We start from the raw sequence: 27,459 nt of genomic DNA on the forward strand, positions 1-27,459 counted from the left end.
TAACAGTAACTGTCATGTTTATTCATACTGTAGATGCACACGTTCATACATTTTTCAAACACAAATAGTTTAATTTCAGTGGTGTGACCTAGGAAATGTTTGATTGGAGCATAATCTCCAATTAGGCTCAAGAAACATCTCCATCTCTCTCTCTCTCTCTCTCTCTCTCTCTCTCTCTCTCTCTCTCTCTCTTTCCAGTACAATAATACAACAAAAAATTGTGTATAAATGGTATAGGGATCCAGTCTTTAAGGAGATCTAGTATGGCATATCAGTCTGTGGCAGTAACTTATTTGTGTGTAATAAAAAGCAGGCTTATCTCACAAAACTGCAGGAACTATAATAAATCATCCTCAAAGGCAGTATGCAATGGAAGAAACAAAATACAGAGTTAGAAATCAAAATAATAAATTTTGTACGAAAATTTCAAAACAGCAACTATAAAATGATTTTTAGATTATTTGAACATATTTGCAGCATTATAACTTTCATTTCTAAAACAATTACAGTCATAACTGTGTTATGTTGTGAAATTTCACACTTACTACAAAATTCTTCAGAAAGCACTTTTTCATAAATATGACTGTTAAATTCATGTAAGATTATATGTGAGAACTAAATCTCACTAGCAAACACACAGTCAGGTACAAAGGGATTCTTCAACAGAAAGTGAAACACTCTTGTACATTTAAAATTGTGAAGGTATTTGCGAATGTGAAAATGTACTAAATGATAGGTCTCGATTCAATGATTGCAACAATTGTTACAAAAATTTGCAAAACTGAAGTAATATTATATAAGAAACATCTCCCACTCAAATGACTTGGTACATAGCTGCTTTAACACAAATACCCAACAATTTCACTTCAAACATTTCTGACAACTCCATAACAATAAATAAGCTACAAACTTCTGTAATTCATGCCGCAAAAACATAGAACTAATATCAGTTACGGTGCTCTACAACAAACAGGAGCATCATGCTTCAATGAATCCACATTTACCAAGCTCCACTGTGAAGCTAAACAAGTTCTCAAAATGAAATCCCATTGTCCGTAAGGAACATATTGTATACAGCACACTACTTGGCACACGCAAATTACAAATGTACACAAGTATCTTGCAGCTGTTTAGGTCCTATACATAAAGTATCACATCAATATGCATGGTATGCAACACTGGTACATGAAGTTCACAATATTCAAAATACTTCCCATGTTTTATTCACGCACTCCACACTTTCATTGACAAGATTCTCACACAATTGTCATTATTTCTTGAAAATATGTACAGGAAAGCATTTTCACAATGCTTTTGATTCAATTACAATAGCTGCAGATTTATCATCAAAATCCACGGAGGCCATTGTAAACTTTGTTATTTGAATTTTGGTTCAATATTCTCTTTATATCTGAAAAAAAAACAGTTATTTAGATATGGTACACTATGCCAGGTATTACAGTTATGTTATATTACATTGGAAAATCCTGGGTAGGACACAAGTAACAGTTGGAAACTAGTTTATACACCTAGTTTGTGTGCCTATCTACTGTTCAGTGCCTTAGTTATGGTCCTTTCTAATATCACGGCTGATATAGTAATAGACAAAAGCCTACACATATCAGCAAGGTACTCAAATATTCTGTTCATAACACAAGGGTGATATCTGTGGCAATGAGCACTGATAAGCATACAAACAAGACTGAAAATGCTGCTAAGCTTTTGGTCAACTTCTTTCAGAGCTAAATATGAGCTACATTGTCCTCACATAGCAGCTCAGCTGACATTATGAGGTTATGTCAGATCAAGTGATGTGAGAGAGGAAGAAAGAGAGGAAGGAGAAGGCCTTGTTGGAGCAGAGTGCAGCTGAGGGTTGGATGGGACAGCCAGCAAGAGAAGATGATAAACATATGGCACTGCTAGTGCTCCATGGCTCAGGTAGGTGGGAGGGGGAGGAGGAAGAGGGAGACGATATGTCCTAGAAACATCGTGAAGTGAAAGAATGAAATGGGAGGGAAAATTAGAACAGAGTAGACAAAGGTCCCACCACTGTAATGACGAACCGTGTGTGTACATGACAGAAGGTACCCCAACTGTCTGTCTCTTCCGCCTGGAAGCCCTACCAAAGTGCTCACATCATAGAAGTCCAGCAAACTCCAGCACCTACTGAAATCCCTAGGCCTCATTCAGAACCTCTTCCACCAAGTCCATCTTCGTCCTTAGCCCAACTAACCACTTGCGCACTCACTTCCTACATTTCAAAATCACTGAAACCTAATCATCCCATTGTATTGTGCTCCCATGGAAACAATCTTGGCTCTTACTGGCCAACACTTGCAACACATCAGCTGCACCCTAGCTCTCCATATTAACAGGAACCACTTCTGTCATCATCCCTCAACTGTCCCCATATAATTTCCAACAAGACACCGAATCATTACTTTTGATGCCACCTAAATACACAACAATATTCCCCATGTGCATGGTCTTGCAGTTGTCAAATACTACCCCTCCAAACACACCACCTCATACTTAATACGTCAGACCAACTAAATCCTTACCAACAACAAATGTCTTTCAAGAGCATGACATACAAACAAATCTGCAGCACAGACATTGGAAACTGCATATGCCAACCTGTTTACAAGACATCTATAAGATTTCGTCCTAGACTCCCAAGCACATCTTCATGATTCAGATCTCATTCTTCCACAGCCTCAGTACCTTCTCTCCTACATACTTCACACAGTCCTTGTAAGCTCAACGTACCACATTCCTGGATGTTGACTTCGTAATGAAACTGGACAATGCCTCACACTCATTTTTAGTACATCAGTTGATACATCACTTTAGTATGCAACCTGATACACATATTTCACTTGTAATATGCACAAAGTCCTCATTCTCTGTCTGTTACTAGCAAGTTTGTTTGTTTTATTTTGTTTTGTTTTAGAGTGCAAAAACAACTGGAGTCATACGCACCCACTTCAAAACTATAGAACATAAAAACAGGGAAGAGTTAAAAAAAACTACTAAATGTCAATCCCAACTGACATAAGACAGCTAAAAACAGGGTCGCAGAGAAAGGACTACTAAAGACACCATACAGAAACAGAGGCCCAAAACTAAAAATTAAATGGTCTTTGCCACATTGCTTTGATGGATAAAAAGTAAAAATGCATTCTACAGCCCACACGTCATTTGCTAAAACGGCTGATACCTCATATGGCAAACCCAAGCAGGAACGTGATCGGTAAAAAAATGGACACACTGTCAGGAAGTGGTGGACAGTTAAAACTTGGGTGCAATGTGTACAAATTGGTGGGGGAGCACCACTTATCAAATGATGCTGGCTAAAAAGGCAGTGCACAATAAGCATCCTAGTTAAAATGACCTCCTCCTGGTAGGAGGGCTGAGAGGAGGTTGTCCAAGCCGCTGGGAGAGGTTTAATAATCCTGAGCTTATTCCCATGAAGGGAGGATCAATGGCAATGCCAAAGGCACATCACCTCCTGATAGACAGGAACACAGAGATCATCAGAGGGGACATAGGAACTCGCGGGTTGAGGTACGAGGACTGCAGTCTGGGCAGCAACATCTGGAGACAAACATGACCATGAACCCACATAAACTGCACAGTGGCTCCACCAGGAGCGAGCAAATGAGCTTTCCTTGCCCCGTTGCACTAAGGGATGGGTGGCGGACAGCGTACAGAGACTTCGAAGGGCGCTGAGAGTGTCTGAGCACACGACACAACTGAAAAGTCGATTTCACCAGGTGCACTTCGTGGCCTGATACAAGGCAACGAGCTCGGCTTTTAATACTGAGCAGTGTGCCGGAAGCTGATACCTAAAGACGTGGGCGCCAGTGATGAAAGCACACCTGACACCACGGTCAGTCCAAGAGCCATCAGTGTACACAAAGGTGCTATCGTGAAATTTCATGCAAAGGTCATGAAACTGAAGGCAATAGAGAGAGGCTGGAGTAGTGTCCTTAGGAAGCCGATGAAGACCAACATTAACACGAGCCACTTCATGAAGCCAAGGTGGTGAAGGGTTCACATCTACCGGGAAAGTTGCAGGTAGTGTGAAGTTGAGCTGCTGAAGAAAGCACCGAAAGCAAACTCCAGGAGGTAACATAGAAGAGGGATGCACCCCACACTGGTGATCAAAGAAATAATCAAAGAAGGAGGTATAGGATGGGTGGCCACATATGGCAAACAAATGGCATGCATACCTGCTGAGGAGAAAGTCGCAGCTGTAGGACAGTGGTAGATCAGCAGCTTCAGCATACAGACTGTGAACTGGGTTAGTGTAAAAGGCACCAGTGGCCAAATGAATGCCATGATGGTGAATAGTATTGAGACCGCGTAATAGGGATGGACGTGCAGATGCACAGACAAAGCACCCATAGTCTAGTTTCGAATGGACAAGGGACCGGTACAAAGGGAGGAGGGTGGTTCGATTGTCACTCAAGGAAGTGCCATTGAGGACACGTAGGGAATTGAGGGACTGCATATAGCAGGATGCCAGATAAGACACATGGTAGGATCACGAGAGTTTCCTATCGAGCATGAAGCCCAAGAATTTCGTAGTTTCAACGAACAGAAGGGCAACAGGACCAAGGTGTAAAGATGGTGGGAGAACCCATTTGCACCAGCAGAAATTCATACAGACGGTTTTGTCAGTGGAAAAAGAAAGCCATTGTCGATGCTCCAGGAGTAAACACAACCAAGATATTGCTGAAGACGTTGCTCAGTAAGACAGGTCAGTGGAGAACTGCAACAGATGACAAAATCACCAACACAAAGGGAGCTGGAGATACTTGGTGGGAGACCGGCCATTATGGGGTTAATAATGATAGCAAAGAGGACGACAGGACAGAACCCAGAGACACACTGTTTTATTGGATAAAGGTGTCTGACAATGCACACGCCTTGAAAACTCAGTCTTTTAAAAATTCCTGAAGGAAACAGGACAGGTAGTCACAGAAGCACCACGTATAAAGAGTACGGAGGATACCAGTTCTCCAGCTGGTGTTGTAGGCCTTCTCCAAATCAAAAAACATGGCCACAATCTGAGATTTCCGCAGGAAACCATTCATGACATGGGTGGACAAAGTAAAGAGATGGCCAACTGCAGGACACCATGCTCGAAATCCATACTGTACAGTCATTAGTAAACTGCGAGACTCGAGCCACCATACCAGCCATGCATGGATTATACATTCCATCACCTTGCAAATGCAGCTGGTGAGAGAGATGGGGTGGTAGCTAGAAAGAAGGTTTGCGTCCTTAGGGGGCTTAGGTATGGGTATGACGGTGGCTTCATGCCAAAATCCAGGAAATGTGCCCTCTGCCTAAATGCGGTTGTACGTGTTAAGCAGAGATCGCTTGCCCGCAAGAGAAAGGTGCTGCAACATCTGAATGTGGACAGTGTCTGGCCCTGTGGCAGAGAATCAGGACGAAATGAGAGCATGATCTAGCTCCCTCATAGTAAAGGTGGCATTGTAGCACTCACTCCTCCACTTGTTTCTGAAGGAGGAAGGCAGGTTAATAGTGGGAACAACTCTAAATTTCTGCAAAATGGCGGTCCAAGGTGTTGGAAATAGCAACAGAGCCCACAATAACATCGTCTGCTACTGTCAGGCTGGAAATTGGCAAATGGATCTTGATCCCAGAGTGCTGTCAGAAGTTGGCCCACATGACAGAGGGAGGGCTGGAACTGTTGAAAGAACTAGTGAATGAAATCCAGCTAGCTTTTTTGCTATCCTGAAGAACGTGATGACACTTTGCACACATCTGTTTATAATAAATGCAGTTTGCCATTGTTGGATGACTGTTAGAAATGTGGAGATCACATCTCCATCCACAAAGTGCGTCACGGCATGCCTCAGTCCACCAAGGGACTCTGACACAGCACGGTAAAGAGGAAGTGAGAGGAATGGAACGTTCTGCACTGGTAAGGATAACGTTTCTTAGATATTCCACCTTGTCATCACGACTGCAGAAATCCTGTTCTTCAAAAGTAGCCAGGGAGAAGTAAAGCTGCCGGTTAGCCTTAGCAAGCTGACGTTTGGGTGTGCACGCAGGTGGGGCAGGAGTCAGCAAACAGATAGCATGTGGGAAATGGTTGCTCGATTAGGTGTCAGAAAGAACGCACCATTCAAGATGATGGGCAAGTTGGGCAGTACAGAAGGATAGGTCCAAATGGGAATAGGTGTGTGAGGTGTCGGAAAGGAATGTGGGTGCTTCAGTGCTAAGGCAGACGAGATTGAGTTGATTAAGATCAGCAAAGAGGGCACCACTCTGACAGGTTCTGGGAGAAGCCCAAAGGGTATGATACGCATTTAAGTCACTGAGTAGCTGAAATGCGGTAAGTAGTTGCCCAATAAGCTGAAGGAAGTCTGCTCTGGTGACACCGAATGATGGAGGGACATAAATGGTACAGAGAGAAAAAGTCACATGAGGAAGGAAAAGGCTAACATCAGCAGCTTGAAGATGAGTAGTTGCCCAATAAGCTGAAGGAAGTCTGCTCTGGTGACACCGAATGATGGAGGGACATAAATGGTACAGAGACAAAAAGTCACATGAGGAAGGAAAAGGCTAACATCAGCAGCTTGAAGATGAGTAGTTGCCCAATAAGCTGAAGGAAGTCTGCTCTGGTGACACCGAATGATGGAGGGACATAAATGGTACAGAGACAAAAAGTCACATGAGGAAGGAAAAGGCTAACATCAGCAGCTTGAAGATGAGTAGTCAGGGAGATGAGTTTACTATGAAAGTCATCACATTTGAGCAGCATGACATCGCATAAGATGGAATGCTGACCTCAAGGGGAACGTCCAAATGAACTGGGAAGAAATGTGAAAGCTCAAAGTGGTCATGAAGATGCAATTTTGTTTCCTGATGGCAGAGTAATGCGGGACACTGTGATGCTGAAAGCAGCCGTAAATCCTCTCTCTGGGACCCAAGACCGGGAACATTCCACTAGAGGAGAGTGAAGATGAGGAAGAGATGAAGGGGTGTCACCTCGGCAGCTGCCGAGTGACAGCTGTGAAGAGTCACTGCTACAGGGCACAGAAGCAGGAGGATCATGCTCCATAAGGTCCACAGAAGCACTGGCTTGCTTGTGCTGTCGGTCTGTGGAGTCCAATGCAGAAAAACGGTTGGTGGTGCACACTGGCAACACAGAGGCTGGCAAGGCTAAGGTATCACATGGCAACACTGTCGAAGAGGATCTTCGAGTCGGCGAAGGAGAAGACCATCTGCCTTTGGTGGACTTCTTCAAGCCTTTCCGGTTAGCAAAAGATAACTCAGGTGTTGTTTGGCTGGAGGAACGTAGAAAGTCTTCACAGTATTACTCCTTTTGTCCTACCAGTTGTGTAGCTGGTGGCTTTTCCCCTTGAGGCAAGGGCTTGTGGCTGGATGGGGGAAGGCGATGCTAACTTGACACTGGGCCATTTCGCAACCTCAGAGCTGAATTTGAGGTCACATGTCTGCATGGCCATGTCCTTCATGGATCGAGGGGTAACAAGAACGGAACTATGGGTGCCAGCCGGGAGAACGCAGGGTTTACGACGAGCCAATAACTTGCGAATGACTGGGTAAGGCACTTTTCCTTTACCCAGATCTCTTGGACAGCCTGATCATCATGACACACGGGGCAATACCAAGAGGAGGCGGCATGGTCGCCATTGCAATTGATACAGTGGGGTGATGGGAACGGACAATCACCCTCAAGCGCATCCCTACCACAGGTTACACATTTGGCGAGGTACCAACAAGACATTCTAGTGTGGTTGAAACAATGACACTGGTAGCAATGCATCGGGTTTGGAATGTACGGTCAGACTGTGATAATTTCATAGCCTGCTTCGATCTTGGACAGAAGCACCACTCTATCAAAGATGAGAACAAGAGTGCAAATGAGAGCAGGATTTCACAAGGGCAGCAATTGCATCAACACCTTTCTGAATAATAAATGGATTTACTGTGGCGAACAACTGACTGTCTTCAGTACATGAGACCATGAGGAACTGTGGTGCAGCTGGAATGGTCCGAATCAATAGCTTCATTATGTTTACATTCCATAGACATTTGACTGTGAAGATGATTGGCTCATTGCAAGAAAATCCCCCATGATTGCCAGCATCTTCGATGGTGCGCTCCTTCCAACTGGGGGCACCCTTCACAATGAGGCACACAAGACTTAGGTGATTGTTCACACCTTCAGAACATGTGATGGAGAGACCAATTGGCCATTTGGGAAGTTCGTAGCTCAGACAATCACCTCTCCTTTGGCCTGGCCTGCACTGGAGGGGTACATGCGATCCCTACCTGTCGACCCGGAGCTGGGAACTGCGCATTACCCAGTCACCTGTTACGCATCAGATGCATGGGCCAGCCTTTAGGAGCGCACAGGGAAGAAGAAGGAAAACGAGGAACCTCAAATGTCGAAGCAGAGTAACGAGAGGAGAAGGTAAACAAAGAAAGCAATAGGGAACAAAAAACAGTGGTGAGACTGTTATTATGCCAGCGACAGACAATGCAGAACATTCCCAATAACACCCCACATGTTCCCCAAGCGAGGGGAAAAAGCGTAGCTAGAGGAGAAACATGCAGCACGGAAGCGAAAAGATGCTGCAATGGCTGCGACCCCGTGGTAGCCAAGCACGAACCGGCGAAAGAGTGGCGAGCCCCCTGGGAGTTTCCTACCAGGTCATTTATTTATGTATGCATATTACATGTGTCAATGTAAAATACTTTTGAGAACTGCATATTCATTCCTGAAAATTTTGTATGATTTGTTTATTATTGATATATTTAATTCTTTTGGATATTTTCTTTATTATAACACATTTACAACTGATATGATTTATTACTGATTACTTACTCAGCTTCGGCAACTGCTTTCAATAATTGATTATCATAATTAGTCTAGCTGTGACCATGGGAGTGTGAGTGTGGGTGTCTGTGTGGTAGTGTTTGCGAGTGTGTGTACCTTTGCTAGAAAAATAGCTAGTGTTTGAAAGTTACTGTGAATGCTGTTTTCCGTTACGTGTGTCTGTACTCCACACATTGAATCAATAGGGTTGAGTAGTTGTCTTTCCTTTACTTTATGTACTGCTCAAGCCAGGGATTCCCATTACTGTTTTCAAGAACTACATAGTGATCAAAACGTACCTCTTGCTGACTTAATTTGAAACTTGTAACTTTCAGTTAATAAGGGAGTGGTAGTTAGAAACTACACTTCCCCAATGATTCCACAAAACCCTCTGTCCACATCAAGCCACCAACAATCAACAGCACCTCCCATTTTGATAGCTGCTATCCCTTCTGCAACAATGAGCAATCCTTTGCAAAGTGTGCTGAAACTCTTACTAAGACATTCAGACAGGTGGCACTACCCTTCAAGACCAGGCTCCAAGCAAATTTTTTCCACCATATCCACATAATGCTTCTAATCCTCCAACCAACCATATGGATCAGCAGCAGATGGATCAGATACCCCTCCCCCTCCCAATTACCCATATCACTCTACACAGGAAGAACTTAATGTCACTGGCCAAGCTTTAAGTAGCAATCACTCATTAGAAAGTGGGAAGGATTGTGGGTTGGTTACTCCTAATTTCTGAGCACAGAAATTGGGAATAACTAACCCACAATCCTTCCCACTTTCTAATGAGTGCCACACTGTGTAAGGGAGTAAGCAGATTTTTAAAATAGTCTGGGAACAATTTATCGTCTTTCTTTATATTTTCACTGATTTGTGTTTATTTATTATGATTCATTACAGTATCATTTTGTTGCTGTTCCACATGAAGGCAAATACAACTGACTGGTTACCACACAGTATTTTCTTTTTTTACTTCTTTTAGCAATATTACAACATTTTGCTAGATGTACAATCGTTGATATGAAAAAATACTCTGTTCTTTGTATTCTGACCCATAATCATTACAAAAAAATGTCTTTCTGTGCTGTCAATTTTGAATGCAAGCTGCCTAATTAATATCAGGTTGAATCATCTTTGCAAGAGTTGCATGGGAGGGAATTACTATACTAGTATAATAAACGCACATTTCAAATGCGTAAGTCAAATTATTTCAAATGCATAAGTAAAATTATCTTCGTCTAAGAAGAAACAGACCACAAAAGAAAACAACGTATTTAACACCTATTCTTTTATACGGCAAAGGCTACCATTGTAATTAACAACAAATTATTTTATATGTACAGGAGGACACTTAATTTGACGACACTTGATTTCAGGCCTTTCCAGGATTGAAATTATTATGAAATCTAGACCTTTAGCTGCTTAGAGGCATTGATAAATATCAACGGGGACAGTTGAAAAATTTGTGCCCTGAACAGGGCTCGAACCCGGGACCTTCTGCTTACATGGAAGATGCTCTATCCGACTGAGCCACCGAGGACACAGACAATAGTGCGACTACAGGGACTTATCTCTGTCACGTGCCCCATGAGACCCATACTTTCCAACTTTCTGTCCACACACTACATTTGAAGTGCCCCTGCCCTGGATTAGTTCTGAAAATTTAATATTTTATGCTCATAGCCATTTTGTAAGAGACTGATTTGTAAACTTATTAAACTGTTCAGAATCACACAGCTGTTACTAGATCTACGTTTTTTTATACTAGGAAAAATAATTTTGAATAGGGGTTTTGTGTGATCTGCAGTAACTATCTTCAAATGTAAGCATGGCTCATTAATCAGACCTTGATTTAAATGATTTTTGATGCACAAACATAGGGATATTTCATGTCTATGATGGAAACCAATTAATAAATGTTCCGCAGATGACCCTCCACCATAAACCATAATCATAATAATAAATGCTCAGAATTTTAATCTCACACGGAAAAATTATTTAAAAGGCTGAAATAATTATTCATTTTTTAGTCTACGATTTTGTGCTGATTTTTTGGCATCCCATTTTAATTTGGCACAAATCACCACCATTTGATGGAGTTCAGCATTTTCAACTATTCTGAACAAACGCTGAAGGAACCAAAATCAAAATTCAAACATAACCGTTCTTCCAGAAAAGATTCAGTACAGGATACAGATATTTTTTGCTCTGTTTTGCGAGCTCTATCATATTGCATATGATTCCTTAACAGATTTAATTTTCTCAGTTTTTCAGAAGTCAAGTCATTTTGAGTTCATCATTCAGCTTCAGCTAAACCTTCTATTAACATATAACAATAGCTGCATAAAGTGTAATGCGTGGTAGTGGGAGCCATCAGAACCTCTCCCAAAGTATTATTCTGCCACTCAAAGAATCTAGGAAATCTCCCTATCAGTCCTTTTCTAATAATTACTCTCAACTCCTTCCCACATGGGTCTTACTCCTGTGGAAGACCTATCCTACGCACACACCCAGCAGATCCTACTGCAGTCCTAACAGACATATCCTTCCTTACCAAAGGTAGAACCACCAGTGAAAACAGTCACATTATATACCAAGTCTGCTGTACATCTACATTTATACTCCGCAAGCCACCCAACAGTGTGTGGCGGAGGGCAATTTACATCCCACTGTCATTGCCTCCCTTTTCTGTTCCAGTCACGTATGGTTCGTAGGAAGAACGACTGTCTGAAAGCCTCCATGCGCGCTCGAATCTCTCTAATTTTACATTCATGATCTCCTCGAGAGGTATAAGTAGGGGGAAGCAATATATTCAAAACCTCATCCAAAAACGCACCCTCTCGAAACCTGGCGAGCAAGCTACACTGCGATGCAGAGCGCCTCTCTTGCAGAGTCTGCCACTTGAGTTTGCTAAACATCTCCGTAACGCTATCACGGTTACCAAATAACCCTGTGACGAAATGCGCCACTCTTCTTTGGATCTTCTCTATCTCCTCCGTCAACCCGATCTGGTACGGATCCCACACTGATGAGCAATACTCAAGTATAGGTCGAACGAGTGTTTTGTAAGACGCCTCCTTTGTTGATGGACTACATTTTCTAAGGACTCTCTCAATGAATCTCAACCTGGTCAACAGTCATTTATTTCGCAAAGCCAACTATCAACTGTCCACTTAGATGAATGGCCACTGCCGAACTGTGGCCAAGAGCAGAACTGACCACCCAGTGACAGACACTGCTAAACTTCACAGACTGTTCCACAACCTGAGTCAGCTGGCTCTCCAAACCTCCCTAACCTCCCCTTTTCACCTCTGCGACATTCCCACTTCTCTGATGTACGTAGAGGGAGGACTTATCCTGACTATAAGTCCTTTAATCCTGCAACCCTCCTAACCTAAATTGCTGTTAGCTGCTGCCCCACATCCAATCTAACATTGTCCCCATCCCCACCCCTCCCTCCCCCTGTTCACTCATTATGCTACTAACCCACTGCTCCATTTCTTTTTGGGCCACATGCAACCCCTTGTGACTTCACCAACATGAGTTCACCAGTACCACTGTCCTACAATGTTCTCTTGCTGTCTTCCCCTCCCAAACTTCAGCCGCCCTTCCTTCTACCACTCAATGCCCCTCCTTGCTTCTCTAGACCACTCGCATGATACAAACCCTCACCCACTCACCCGACACAGCCCCTTATACTCTAGTCGAGGTGTAAAGCTGGGACAAAGTAGTTGGCCAAGACAATGTAGCCCTTCATACGAGTTTTTTTCTGTACTAATTAGCTCTGAAAAAGCTTAGTTATGTTATCGATCTTTTTTAAGTGCCCATAGAACACTCAATGCCTCAACTGTACATTTACTTCTTCAGTTATTTGTATTCAATCCAAAACTTTCCATTATCACACAGAAATAATGGGTGTAGCTTACCTTCTCTCTGTTGTTCTGATAATTCTGTCTTCGGGAATTCAATATCAAATGTTATATACAATGTCCCATGCAAATTGTTATTTTCATAATTTGGCATTCCTTCTCCTTTCTTGCGAATTCTTGCTCCAGGCCACGTTATTTTATCTCTTGTTATCTGTACTTTATGGCCATCAAGATGCTCTATGTCCATCGAAAATCCCACCAAGGCATCTTGCAGTGATAGTGTAACATTTGTGTACAGATCATCACCTCGACGTTCAAATACTGGATGAGGCATTGTATTGATTTTCAAAATTAAATCACCCGGTTCACCATCAAGGTGAGGTTCTCCTTCAGCTACAAACCTAGTTTCTTGCCCATCAACCATTCCAGGTTCAATTTCAATCTCCAGAGTTCGTTCCTCATTAACCAACCTATCCAAAAAATGGAAAAGGATACTTGCATTAATATATATCATGCATCATAGAAAGAACACCCATTTATTGCATTTTTTTTATCTTTCTGCAACAATACCTTAACTAAAGCAGACATCAATCCGAAGATTGTTTTGAAAACTATGGTGCACTAAATTTTTAAAATGCTAATAATCCAATTGTCACTTATAATTATTGCTTCCATATAACCTACAGTGTTGTGCTTACTTAACATTTGGGCATTCATCGCAGACAGTCTGTTGCATCATCTGAAACCTTCCAGGTCCAAGATGCCTGGTGACCATCTCCTGGCGACAATTACATTGTCTTGTCCCTCTAGCTGGTTTCATAACAGGTTTATTCCTGGTAATCTAAGACAAAAAATTAATGTCCATTAATACATTATATACAAACAAAAATACTATATTTAAAGTAAAGAAAAAACACAATGTTTGCTAACAACAATACATCAAAGTGAACAGGTTGATTAAAGCCCCCTGGACTAACCTACAATTACAATATGGAGTTCCACATATTCTTCATCGGTTAGCATACTTAAATTTTCCTAAATTTTTCGCTGCTACCATAAACTTACTTCCTGAATGTTCTTTTGCTAAAAATGTATTACATTTTCTATAACAACCCAGAAACCTGGGGAAGAAAATCAACTTTCAGGAATTAAGTGTCCATACCTATTATAAAAATGGCTGCACACACACACACACACACACACACACACACACACACACACACACAATTATATGTTCCACATCTCCTCATAAATCAATAAACCAGTTTCAAACAAACTTGGTACATATAACTCACTATCTGAGAAAAATTGCTTTGGCGGCATGAAGTATAGCTTATTACACACGAATATACAGACTTTATTCCTCCAGTATTTGAGAATGAGAGCACTTAGAGACCTGCAACAAACTTTACATATAATTTCAAACCTTGATGCAACATCTACTCACTGACAAACTCCACAAAATGATGAGAGGAAGAAAGTTTCTCCCTTACTACATTTTCACTGCTCGTGGAGTAAAACTGACGCACCAGGCACGACATTTTAACGTATTACTTCTTTTCTATCAATTGTATTCACAAGACAAGTTGCAGACAATATTTACAGATACCACTGTGCCATACCATGCACGCCTTTAAATTTATTGCTGCTTTGCTACTAACTCTACTCCAAACACCTTTCGCAGATAGCATTCACATATGCCACCAAATGTACCTGCAAAACCATATCATTGTCCGACATACAGGTCCAGAGATATGACATCAGACATTGAGCTGCATGAAAATGAAATTACAGAATGAAATTAGTGACTCATGCAGGTGAGATATATTGATAAATTTGAGATATACATGACAAATGCATATGCGGTCAAAGCTGCAGATAAAAAAAAAAAATCCTAAACTCCTGGATCAATTTCAGTCAAACTTCGTACACGTTACTGTGATAATGTGGAGAGTATGAGGGAGGGGGGAAAAGATGGACAGACAATTATGGGTAGGTGGAAATGGGCGCAGAGAGAGAGAGAGAGAGAGCGGGGGGTGGGGGGGGGGGGGGGCAGGAGGGAATGTACAGAAAGGTTATCAAAGGAGACTGACAGAGAGGGGGGAAGTGGAGAAGACGTAACAAAAGTGGAATAAACATGCACCAGGACAACACTGAATACTCAGCTACTTTAGTTATAAAAGAACAGAAGAAGTGAACAGACTAGAAAAATTGCATAACAGAATCAAACAGCGAGGTGCTGACTTTCTGTAAATTCATTTCAATCATTGAACATTTAACTCAATTTTGTAAGTTGAGAATCATTTTTATTTTTTACTAGCTGAATAACCAGTGTTGCCTGGATATGAATGTAGCACAATTCTATTACTCTTCAAGATCATGTTGGGGAGTATTTTGAAAAATGCTTTAACGCAAATGGAGACCTGAGTGAGCAGGGAGAAACTGAGGAGAAAGGAGAGGGACTGCAAACAGAAGATGACTTAACACGAAGAGCAATGCAAGGTGCATTGGCAAAAATGAAAGGAGGGAAGTCTCCCAGGTTTGGATGAGCTGAGTGTAGAGATGGTCAGAGCAGCAGAACAAGTTGGGATACAATGGCTCTATCAATGATGTGTGGAAAGAGAGGGGACCCCAGAAGACAAAATGAAGGAATAATTGTCACTATCTTCAAGGAAGGTAATAGGAAAGTGTACAGAAACTATTGAGGAATCATGGTGATGAGCCTTTGTGCAAAGATCTTTGTGAATGTTTAGAAAACACGAATTCGAATAAAATTAGAAGGAAGACTGACAGAAGATCAACACGAGTTCACAGCAGGAACATCCAGAGCAGATCTAATTTTCACTGTAAGGCATCAACAGGAACAACACTATGAATATGGACATTGGACATTGAAAAACCATATGACAGCGTATGTAAAAATAAATTATGGAAGTCCTTAGAAAACAAAGACGTAAAAAAGCAGACTGTATTAAGGATAAGAGAAATGTGCAACAAGAGTGTGCTCTAAGTAAAAATGGAAGGAAGGCGATCACATTGGCTGGAAGAGAAGAATGGCTTAACGCACGGAAGACCACTCTCACCACACTCTCCACTGTGATGATGGGTGAGATAATGGCCAGAGTGGCACGAGTAATTGGTGAAGGAAAGATGAAAGCAGTGGTGCTTGCACACTACTTTACGATTTGATAAAACAAGGAAAAGCAAGTGCAGGAGCAGTTGGATATATAGTAAAAAATAGTATAATAATATGGGATGAAAGTCAGCATAAGTAAGTATGAAATAATTATCACAACCAGAAAGAAGGAGAGAATCATGACTAGAATAACAATTGGGGATGGTGGAGAGTTTCATGTATCAGGGGACCTTAATGGAAAAAACAACATAGAAGTAAATGAGTGAAAGAGACAAGCAGAAAAATATCGGCAGACTGTAAGAAGCTTAATATGAAGCTAAGGTATTCTGAGGAACACAATACGGGTTACATATTGGGTGAACTATGTGTGAGGTGTATGTCTCGGTGACATGGATGATGAAAGAGAGAGAAGCAAAATGTAAGCTAGTGAGGTGAAATTCTTTAGAAATAGTACTGACGTGACAAAGATTGATAAGTTAATGAATGTGAGGATCACAGAATTAGTTAACAAGAAGACAATACAGGAAAGGCTAGAGGAATCACAGCTTAGATGTTATGAACATGTTAAGCAAATGGAGAAGATGAGGATACCCAGAAAGATACACAAGATGAAAAGGAAGGGACAAAGACAAGGAAGACCGTAAGACAGGTGGCTGAAAGGAATAAAGGATTGCATGCAAAACAAAGAAGAATACTGGGTTAAGGTGCAGATGGGCAGATGGTGGGAGGACAGAAGATGATTGAGAGACTGCTGTTCCAAACTGACCCAACTAGCAGCTGGAAACAGTACACGTTGTTGATGACCTACTGAATATGAGATGTTTGGTAGACAATACTTTGAACTACACTTTAAGTTTCCTTGACTGTTTTATATAAGCAAACTGCAGCATGGTCACTAATATATTTGTGCTCTAGTGATTTTTTCCAAGCACAAAATTAAGTACTAGTCTTCCTTTAGGCTGACGTCAAACAATTAATTACTTAAGATTGTCACATGATGTCAATTATCCTCCTGCCAGCAATACAGTAATCAGAAACTGGAATTCTTGGCCCTCATTCTGTAGCCACTTTCACTGCATAAAGAACTGTTTCTCCCAGTTCTCAAACAGAAAATCCTTCTGGGCAAAAAAATTTCACCTATTTCAGATAAAACTATATCTCTAGACCTAATTAAAATTAAGAATAAGTGTTGGCCATGCTTAGCAACACTATAGAGATACACCACATGTGAATTTCAGATTGTGTGTGCATGTAGGAGGGACTTTAAACCATATATTTGCTATGAGTTAAATATTGACAAAAATCTCAATTTTCTGAAGCTTGTAGATAACAAATGCAATGTGGCATGAAACTTTAAAATCTCCTTTTGCCGAATCAGGTATTTCACATAACCAACAAGAATAATATAAACTACGTCAATGAGTCCAATAATTTTTCTGATGTGGTGGCTGCTTGCTGACAATGCGAGTTGCAACACTGTTGCAAGTTTGGAGCTTAAATGTCAATTCCAACTAACTTAAATTGGTCTACACATATTGAAAGTACTGTAATTACAAATCCAGATAAAAACTTGGGAAACACACAGAGAGCAGATATGAAATATAAGGAATTCTATCGGGTCTGCCTTGCCTTATTGTTCTCCTTTGCAGGGCAACCTACATGTCACAGGCAAGATTATGCTCTATGTTGCGTTGTAGTAGTATTGGCCTGTCCTATTGACCTCCTCTGTAGTGCATCCTATACTTCAGGGGCAAAAAATGGTTTTCCAACCACTGACACACAGGCTGCCCTTCATGATGGCCTGATTGTCGGAGTAGTATCGGCGAGCATTATCGACCCAACTTGCAGGAGCTACATGTGTGTAAGGGCGAAGCTGAGGGAAGTTTGCAGTGGATAGAGGGAACAAATAGGAACAGAGGGTGGCAGGACGGGATGGACAAAGAAAGGGGTTCAGAAGGGGCAGACAAAGAGACGGGGAGGAGGTATGTTGTGTGAGTAGTATCAGCATGTCTTTCAGGGGCTACATTTGCAAATGAACACCGGTAAGCAGGAGGAGGGGAGGCAGACGCTTGGTGAGAAAAGTGGACAGGATGAGGTGGACACAGAAAGGCAGAGGAAGAGATGGACAGACAGTAAGAGGAAGGAGGTAAAGGTCCAAAAAAGGAAGGGGGAGGAGGCGACAGGCCAAAAAAGGAAGAGGGGAGGAGGTGAAGGGGGACAAGCAGTGACATGCCAAAGGACGGGAGCAGGCAGGAGGTGATGGGCCAAACAAGGAAGGGAGCGAGCAGGAGGTGACGGGCCAAAGAAAGGGAGGAGGTGACGGGCCAAAGAAAGGGAGGGGGGGAGGAGGTGGCGGGCCAAAGAAATGGAGGGGGGAGGAGGTGGCGGGCCAAAGAAAGGGAGGGGGGAGGAGGTGGCGGGCCAAAGAAAGGGAGGGGGGAGGAGGTGACGGGCCAAAGAAAGGGAGGGGGGAGGAGGTGACGGGCCAAAGAAAGGGAGGGGGGAGGAGGTGACGGGCCAAAGAAAGGGAGGGGGGAGGAGGTGACGGGCCAAAGGAAGAGGTGAGGAGGTGATGTGCCACAGGGCGGTGGGGGAGGAGGAGACGATGGGACAAAGGGGGGGAGGAGATGACGGGACAAAGGGGGGAGGGGAGGAGGAGACGACAGGACAAAGGGGGGGGACGACGGGACAAAGGGGGGAGGGGACGACGGGACAAAGGGGGGGGAGGAGGAGACGATGGGACAAAGGGGGGGGAGGAGGAGACGATGGGACAAAGAGGGGGAGGAGGAGACGATGGGACAAAGGGGGGGGGGAGGAGGAGACGATGGGACAAAGGGGAGAAGATACAGTTGAGGGGGGGGACTAGAATGGGGGGGGAGAGGAGATAGAGAGAGTCGGAAGGAGCACATGTACAGACAAATGCAGAAGGATGAGGGTTTTTTTATGGTTTTAGGGCGCAAAACTGCTAAAGGATGAGGTTATCAGAGAGACAGGGGGAGATGAGGTTATCAAAGAGACAGGGGGAGATAAAAGTGGGGAAGGAAGAGATGTGTGCAATACGAGTGACAAAAGCATACTGGTGAAAAGGCATGTACATACTAGTCTTTCCCCCAGGGCTCTCCTGCATATGCATTTGACATGTACATTGAACACAGAGCCTCCTCCCCTTCTCTGAAACCACCTCTTTCTGTCTCTGTCTGCCCACCTTATTCTCCCACCTTTATCCATCTCCTCCTTGCCACTCTCTGTCTCTTCACCTCCTCCTCCCTCGCTTTGTCCATTTCCTCCACCCCCTCTCTCTGATTGTATCTTCCTCCCCACCCTCTGTCCATACCCTCCTTTTTCTCTCCTTTTCCTACTTGCCCACTATCCTTCTACACCTTCCACCCATCTCGTACATCTCCCCTTCCTCTTCCCTCTCTGTCCACTTCCTCCTCACAATCACTGTGTTCATCCCCTCCTCTACCCATATCAAACTGTCCCCATCCATGTTCATTGGCCCATTTAACCCCTGCAATACAGTTCAATAAAGTGGGGTAATACTATTCCCACCACCTGCCTGCCACACGGTGCAAGCTGTACACCAGGGGCTTGAAAAATCATTTATTTGCCTCTAACATACAGGCAGCATGCAAAACAGGTTAATATAGCATGCTGATACTATTCCAACACAACATGCCTGTAATACAGGGCAGCTTACATGTGAGGCCCTGATAATACTCCAACACAATATGCCTGTCACACAGGGCACCTTACATGTCAGACACTGGAAAACCTGCACCTGACATGTGGACTACCTTGCAAAGCAAGTGGATTTGGAAGGCCAATACTGTTCCCACACAGTCGTGCAAGGCAGCCTATATGCCTGGGGCAGGAAAAGACTCATTTTGCCCATATCTCCGCTGTATTGGAGCTAGGAGGTTATAAATTCCACAGAGCTGATAGTTGTGAGGTCTGCTGTTTCTGTGCCAAATGTGGCTGAAATCGAGCCAAACCCAATTCCAACACTATTTGGCACAGAAATAGCAGGCCCCGCACGTGTGTGTGTGTGTGTGTGTGTGTGTGTGTGTGTATACAGAGAGAGAGAGAGAGAGAGAGAGAGAGAGAGAGAGAGAGTGAGGCATTTAAAATTGTTTGTCTGAATGTCTGGCGAAACACACATTGGATTAGAAGAAGGAGTAATAAACGTTGTTCACCTCGAAGAGGGAAATCCATTAGCATAATGTTCAAGTCCCCTGCACCACTCTCGGGCGGGGGCAAGAGGGGAGGGGGAGAGGGTGGTGACCTTGAAATCTTAAATAGGACTGTCCATTTTTTATTGCAGATTTGGATTCTCCATGAAAAAATTTGTAACTTTTGTATGAACAATTTCTTTCATGACAGATGGCACCGTAATTGGTAAACATGGAAATGAGGCAACAATTGTTGCAGAACAGTACTATCTCAAAAAAATGTACATCCGATTAAGATGATTGAAGTACTTTTTTTGATATTTTTGATAATGCTACCATGTGACACCTCCACAATTTAATGAAGCACAGACCACAATAATGCGCTCAGTCCGCGGTCAGATTGTGCATGTTACTTCAGTGATTCGGACTGTACACATCTCATCACGATTGTTCCACGATGTTAACGATTGCAGTAAGGTTCGATGTCAGTGCCGCGTATTTTCAGGCTCATAAAAATGTTGTTGGAGGTCGTCAAAGGCATGCTACTCTGTTCCCTGATACGATTGTTCCATCAGCAATGACTTTTCGCAGTACTGTCCACCAGTTTACTGAAACGGAAAGTGTTAAACCTAGAGAAAGGGTTCAACTGTGGACTGTGACAAACAAAAACAACAGAGTGAGAGTTTTACTGCGGTTGTCGCAAATCCTCACATTAGTTCTCGCCAAACCACAAGAGGTTCAGGAATTTCACAAAGAAGTGTTCTCAGGAATTTCACAAAGAAGTGTTCTGCACATACTGCATTCACACAAATGAAATCCATTTCATTCATCGCTGCGTGAAGAACTGCATGGTGACGATTTTCACAATCACCTGAATTTCTGCAACTGGATACAGGAACAACTGGCAGTCAATTAGAATTTCATTTCACAGATACTTTTATCCAATGAATCAAATAGCGGTCAAGTGAATCGACATAATATGCAGTATTGGTCAGTGGAGAATCCCCATAGGATAAGGCAAGTTGAACATCAACACCCATGGAGTGTTAACACTTGGTGCAGTATTTTACGTACGCAGGTAACTTTCCTGCACTTCATAGAAGGTAATGTAAAGTGACATTGTGGACGGTGTTTTATCCACAATAATGGACGATGTTCCACACATTCACCCGATTTGACTTCTGCTAATTTTTTCTGTGGGGATGGCTAAAATAGAGAGTTTACATGGATGTACCAACAACCCCTTAATAAATGCGGCAGCAAATTCGCAATGAAAGTGCAAATATTGGTGCAGAGACATTAATACATGTTGGATTGTCATTCACACACTGAGTTGCAATGTGTAAGAAACAATGGCCAACATATCAAACATTTGCTGCATTGAAACACTTGAGAGAGGCAAGGTGACTCACAGTAATCAAGGACCGCGAGCTAGTGAGAGGCACGGGGACTCACAGTAATCAAGCACCGCGAAGTGGTAACACTAAATGCAGTCTAAGAATGCATTGCAGGAGGGCAGACAGTGTCACATGTTAGCATTTTCCCAAATATCAAATAATGTACTTTGATTTTCCGAACTGGATGTGCATTTTTGTGAGATATTACTGTTTTCCAACAATTGTCACCCCATATTCGTATGTGCCGATTACGGCACTATCTATCATGAAACGAAAGAAATGTTTCATACAAAAGTTATGTATTTTTTCATGGAGAATCCAAATCTGCAATATAAAGTAGGAGTTGCTTTTTAAGATTTCAAAGACACACCCCCTCCCCAGAGAGAGAGAGAGAGAGAGAGAGAGAGAGAGAGAGAGAGAGGGGGGGGGGGGGGTGGCTGTGAAACGCAATGTGCATGGGCTCAATAAGCTTCCTTTACTCGCCACTACACCTTTGAGCTATGATTGTAATTTAAGGGTTGCATTTGTATTATCCTGTATTTGTGTGGTATATTTGTTTGGTTTCTTATCATATTGTGCTTGTGATAGGCCCATTGGTATTTCAATAGTGATTGTGTATTGAGATATTGAGACTGTTCTGTATTAGTCATGGTGGTGGTTGTTGGGATGTTTAAGGGGGGACTAAACAGCTAAGGTCATCAGGCCCCCATTCCAAATATTAGTCATGTTTTCTGTATTTTTGTACCAGATGCAACAGTTTTATCTAGTGCACGGAAGTTCTCGCAACAGGTGAGGGACCCTGTGTCAGGTATTCAATTCTGCAGAAATTAGGAGTCATCAGCAATTACTGTAAGTAATACATATGTAGTTACTAATATGAAGTTGAGCAAGGCCCTCTTTCAAGAATATCTGATGCTGACACTGGTGGTCGTTGTCATGTTGACTCATTTTCTTTACAAAATCATCTGCCTGCTACATCATGCATGAATCTGGGGTTGCTTGTAGTGCTGTTGTTGACTGGCTTTCTTTATGTTGAGCGGTTTGTGAGTAATTTATTAAGTATCGGGATTTAATGCACGGGGTGGGGGAATAGGTTCACAGACTTGAAATTGATGAACCACATTTTAGGAAGAGAGGGAGTAGAAGGGGACATGATGTTGTTGGCCTTGTGTCTCTGGGCCAGTTATTTCAGGTAGGAGTTGTGCAAATGTTGTTTTTATGGTGGTAATGAATCATACTACACAGGTTCTCACATCTTTAATAGAAGAGTATTTAGCAGAGGTGGCAACTATGATGTCTCATGCACTTTTGTCTTACAAGGGGTTGGGCCATAGGTGGCACAATCACTTGGTGGTGAATCATAACATTAAATTTAAGAATTATGAGACTGAAGTGTGAACCAACACTATTGAGGAATACTGAAGAGCCATTAAATCTGTTGTTGAAAGGGGTAAGAGGTGGTACTCTGTTCTTCAGGTCCATTTGCAAGAGTATTGTTGGAAAACAAGCATTCTGGAGAGGTTTTGTGTTTTTCAAGTTTTTATGAAATTATTTGGGAAAATGTACAGGCCACATGTTTCCAGTTGAGTGTGGTTGGATTTTCTATTTTTGTAGTTTTTTTGTATTTTGGTCCTTCTTTCAAGAGGTATGAAGGGGAATTTTTAATAACTTTTGTTTAGTTGGATGGAGAGGGTGGCTCGGCTCAGTTGAGGGAGGGAGCAGTTTGGTTGGGTTGGTGCGGTGTGTTGTCTGTGTTCCTTGTGGAGATGGTTCCAATAGGTGTGGGAGGTGTTTCATGGCTTGGCATTCCATTCTGTTAACTGCTGGGTATGACTATTGTTTTGATTCTTGTAGATTAAGTTGTATCTGAGTAGTTTAGTTTTCACTGTATTTTATGGTTTTTTTTTGGTGATGTGTTGGTGTCAGCTTGATCTTTCACTCATCTGTAATTCCATGTCAAGTATGTTACATTTTTCTAATGAATCTAGTTTCCTTATGTTTTAGTTGCTTTTTCATTTTTGTGTTGGCATCTTACCTTGTGTAATACACCTGAATTTATTTTTTCAATATTGCACTCCGTTAGATTTTGTTATTTTGTGTGAAGAGTGTAGAGCGATCTTTTTAGGATTAGTTTTTTGGTATCTCTGTACTTCAGCCATACAGTTAAATTTTAGTTTCTGATTTCACATTTTTTTTTTTTTTTTTTTTTTTTTTTTTTTTTTTTTTTTTGTGATTAGTCATTAGAAGGGTATTGTGATTTTCCTTATAATTTACTTGTTTGGTATCTCTCTCTGTAACTGTGCTACACAGGTCAATTCTAACAGCCAATTCCAAGCTTTGTTACATTATGCGATTTTTGGCAATATCTTCTTCCTGTCACTGTCTTTTTTCATGTATTTTACTAGTAATTAAGTTAGTTCTTAAGTTATATGTTAGTTTCAAGCTACCCAGAACCCCATTTTCTCACACTTGTCCTGTTTCTATATTCATTATTAACAGCTCCCACAATTTTGTAATTCGTGATTGCATTTTGGTACTGTGGAAACTTATGAGTATTTATTGCCATTATGAAATTCTGTGCATTTTTCACCACTGGGTCCAGTATGATGCCACTGATCAAAGCTGGAATCATATGCTAGAATTTATCCTTGCAAACATGTTACCTTGAAGATTTTTTCTTCTATTTAAACAATGAAAAGTCCAGAGACATTATCTGCATCCCCTGACTGAAGTTCAATGACAAATGTGGACCTCCTGTATCACAATAGTACAGTTAACATATACAGTATTAAGTGTAAATATTGCAGCAGGGTATCAGGATTTAGGGCCCACATAGCCCAAGTTCTAAATCCCCTGTCCAGCCATCAAAATTTCCCTCGGCCAACTCTACTCTTCTCTTAGAAGATGTAAAATAAAACTCCAAAAGCTAGTAGTACTGCTACCTATATTTATTTGTTTTTACTGACTGTACTGTGAGTTAAACTAAGAGCAAGTACGGGAGTGAGAAACTGATGACAACAAATGCACTTCTGGTAAAGGTATTAGAACTACTGTTACATTTCAGCTGTGCAACTTAAGTAAGTTTAAAGTCAAATGCAGTCAACCGATGAACATTTACCCAATTCGCGCAGTCCAAAGCCTAGCTATACAATGCCTAACAACCCTGGGTAAAAAAGGAACTTCCACCCACTAGTACAAGAATAGCTCAAAGAAACTCTTACTCAATATGCAGTACCAACTCTTTTTTATATATATAAAAAAAGGGGAGAACAAATAAACAATGTAATCAAAAGTGCTTACACTAATACAACAAACACCCATTTTGCATTACACAACAGAACAGCAGGTACCAACCTTAGAGGCATTCATCAAATACTTGTCATAAGATATTACTGTAATGTCAAACTACTCATCAGCTTTCCACCTGCTGAAGAACACAGCATATAAGAAATACGGCATATTTTGATAGTCACAGTAGACTGGGTGTTACTGCAAAAAAAGTGGGTAGTCACACGTGTGAAAGCATGTAACAACACTCCACATAATGCTAAGGCAGACCAGTTAGCAAAACAAGCTGAGTACAAAGAGCAAAGACATCTTGATAAAGTCCTAGCATCCTACTTCACATCCCACTTAAAGCAATAAATTGTAAGAAGAATGTGCAGAACAATGGCAAACACATTATCCGGATTAAGTACACCACTACACAAACATATACAACCACAGATCCAGTGATGAGATTGGTGCATAACAATGAAACGTCCCTAAAAAATATTCTACAACCATTCTGCGACTGAGATGTAATTATGTATGCTAAAAAAATTGTTGTCATGAATATAACAAACTGCTTCTACCATGAAGAAGATAAAACACACCGTAAAAAGTTGTCAACCTGAAATATAGTTTGAACACCATGCACCTATGGGAGAGAAGATGCTCTTCCCTTGGTCTGATCTTTGAGTTGACTTACCCAGGCAGTTTCAGGGGACCTAGAAATAATGTAGACTCCAAGCCACAATGTGACTTGGTACTTTTCAAACTAACAAAGCACTTCCAGAGGTGAAAGAAGTGATACAGAATAGATAAATTCTAGGAAGGACTCACATCATATAAACATGTAAAAATATGTCTCTTGAAATTTGTGAATTTAAGAAAATGGTTGTGAACTTGCATAATTAACTATTAACTGACCCAGGTACACAGCTGACTTCTACAGAGACCAAAATGCACAGCACTACACAATCATATCTAACCAATTAAAGAAGGATGTAAAAAAAAATTATAACAGTATGTAGCAATGAAACTATGTCACACAACTAAAACCTATAAGGGAAGAATATATATATATTTGAAGATATGAAATGGTGAATTGGTTTCCAATGACAACATGAAAATTTAAAAACATGTTCTGGTCAACCTGTGAAGTCTCTCTGAATTCAACAGTTTTCAAGATAGAACCTTTTTTTAATATGCTTAATCTCCCATAGATAACATCCAAAAATCTAGCAGCTCAACTAATATGATCTACAGCTTTACAAATAAAGGAGAATTCAAATTTTTACCAAATCTGCAACCGGTTTTGCACCACTTATCGGTGCATCCTCACACAATCTGTACAAAAAATAATATAATAAGAGCTCATATAAACTATTCAATCCCCCAATTCTGAGATGTAAATTAAACTTTTAAATAGCCAGTTTCTTTTTAATGAAACACGAAAGTACTCACACTATTTATAACATACGTTACTATGTCTTGACGAAATTCACATAGACCCTAGTTCCCTGGATCACTTTTGATAGTGTTGTGTTTTGAGCAGATCTGATCAATTACATTATACTTACTCTGGCTATCAGCAAAATTGTACTACAAAAACTTCTTTTGGGAGGGCTAGGTAGTGTATGAAGCTTCGGTCAAGACAAATATACAAACAATCTGAAAATTATTGAGTAACAGCAATATAAATCCATTCAAACAGGAGATGAGAGCTGGTTCTTGTATGCAAATTAATTAACTAAGAAAACCCCAATCAAACATGCAATATTTCTGTAACACATACTCGTAAACAAAAACTTGCAGGTAAAGTGAACAAATAGACCACAAACAATGAAGATCGAAATTAACTAGTAAATTAGGTATAACTTACTTCCACGAAATTTCCACTATATAGTTCTTCCAATGTCACATACAAATCCATAATAATGTTAGCACCTTTAGGTGTTTCTTGCTGGTTGCTAGAACCTCCTCCAAAAAACCCAAAATCCCCAAAAAAGCTTGCAAATGGATCGGCGCCATTCATCATGCCATCCTTCTTCAAACACTCTTCGCCACATTGGTCGTATTTCCGCCTCTTCTCTTCATCAGAGAGAACTTCGTACGCGGCACCAAGGTCTTGAAACTTTTGTGAAGCATCAGGATCATCAGGATTTTTATCCGGATGGAGCTCCTTCGCCAGACGGCGATACGCCTTCTTTATTTGATTTAAGTTTGCACTTCGTGATACTCCCAATATGTTGTAAAAATCACGTCTGCAATAAATAGTTGAAAGATTACAACAGGACTTCCTTAAACATGCACAACCTGCTGGGCACACCACTAGTGAAGGTACTAATGAGTGTGTTAAGAACCGTACACGCGCATACAACTTAATTAGTGAGAAATTTTCATTTTGTTAAGTGATACAGCTAATGCATTTTTTATTCTGATAAAATACTCCACGAACATGTGATTTACGATTCACTGTGTACAGATAGACAACGTACAAAAAATACTACAGATATAAAACGCAACTCCTCTACAAATAAGGTTTAACGTGTATTTTACATACTTACCCTGCCAGCACTATCAGTACATTAAAAAACAAATTTACACATAGCAGAAGACACACACCCGCAGATGCCATCCTCCCGCACTGCAAAGTTGTTTTGGTTGGATGTGTTTGATGTTGATTGGTCCACATGCTACAGAAGCGCAAACGACGTGGCGCAAA

At 41.5% G+C, this 27,459-nt stretch overlaps 1 protein-coding gene across 1 annotated transcript; it reads right to left on the reverse strand.

Moving 5' to 3' along the window:
* LOC124776213 (dnaJ homolog shv) lies at window positions 1–27,459 on the reverse strand. The gene is made up of 5 exons (XM_047251064.1): window positions 27,302–27,459; window positions 26,617–26,998; window positions 13,464–13,606; window positions 12,823–13,235; window positions 1–1,411 (listed from the first exon to the last, which is right to left on the reverse strand). The coding sequence occupies exons 1-5, from the start codon at window positions 27,427–27,429 to the stop codon at window positions 1,347–1,349; spliced, it is 1,131 nt and encodes a 376-aa protein (XP_047107020.1). The 5' UTR covers window positions 27,430–27,459; the 3' UTR covers window positions 1–1,346.

This window comes from Schistocerca piceifrons, chromosome 2, assembly GCF_021461385.2.
Source record: "Schistocerca piceifrons isolate TAMUIC-IGC-003096 chromosome 2, iqSchPice1.1, whole genome shotgun sequence".
NCBI classification, from domain to species: domain Eukaryota; kingdom Metazoa; phylum Arthropoda; class Insecta; order Orthoptera; family Acrididae; genus Schistocerca; species Schistocerca piceifrons.

Excerpts from the sequence above, each read along its gene's own strand:
- LOC124776213 (XM_047251064.1), bottom strand. The coding sequence starts at position 27,429 with ATGTGGACCAATCAACATCAAACACATCCAACCAAAACAACTTTGCAG. Across the intron at positions 26,999-27,301 it reads GTACTGATAGTGCTGGCAGG|ACGTGATTTTTACAACATAT; the intron begins GTAAGTATGTAA and ends TATTTATTGCAG. Across the intron at positions 13,236-13,463 it reads GATGAATGCCCAAATGTTAA|GTTGGTTAATGAGGAACGAA; the intron begins GTAAGCACAACA and ends TTTTTTGGATAG.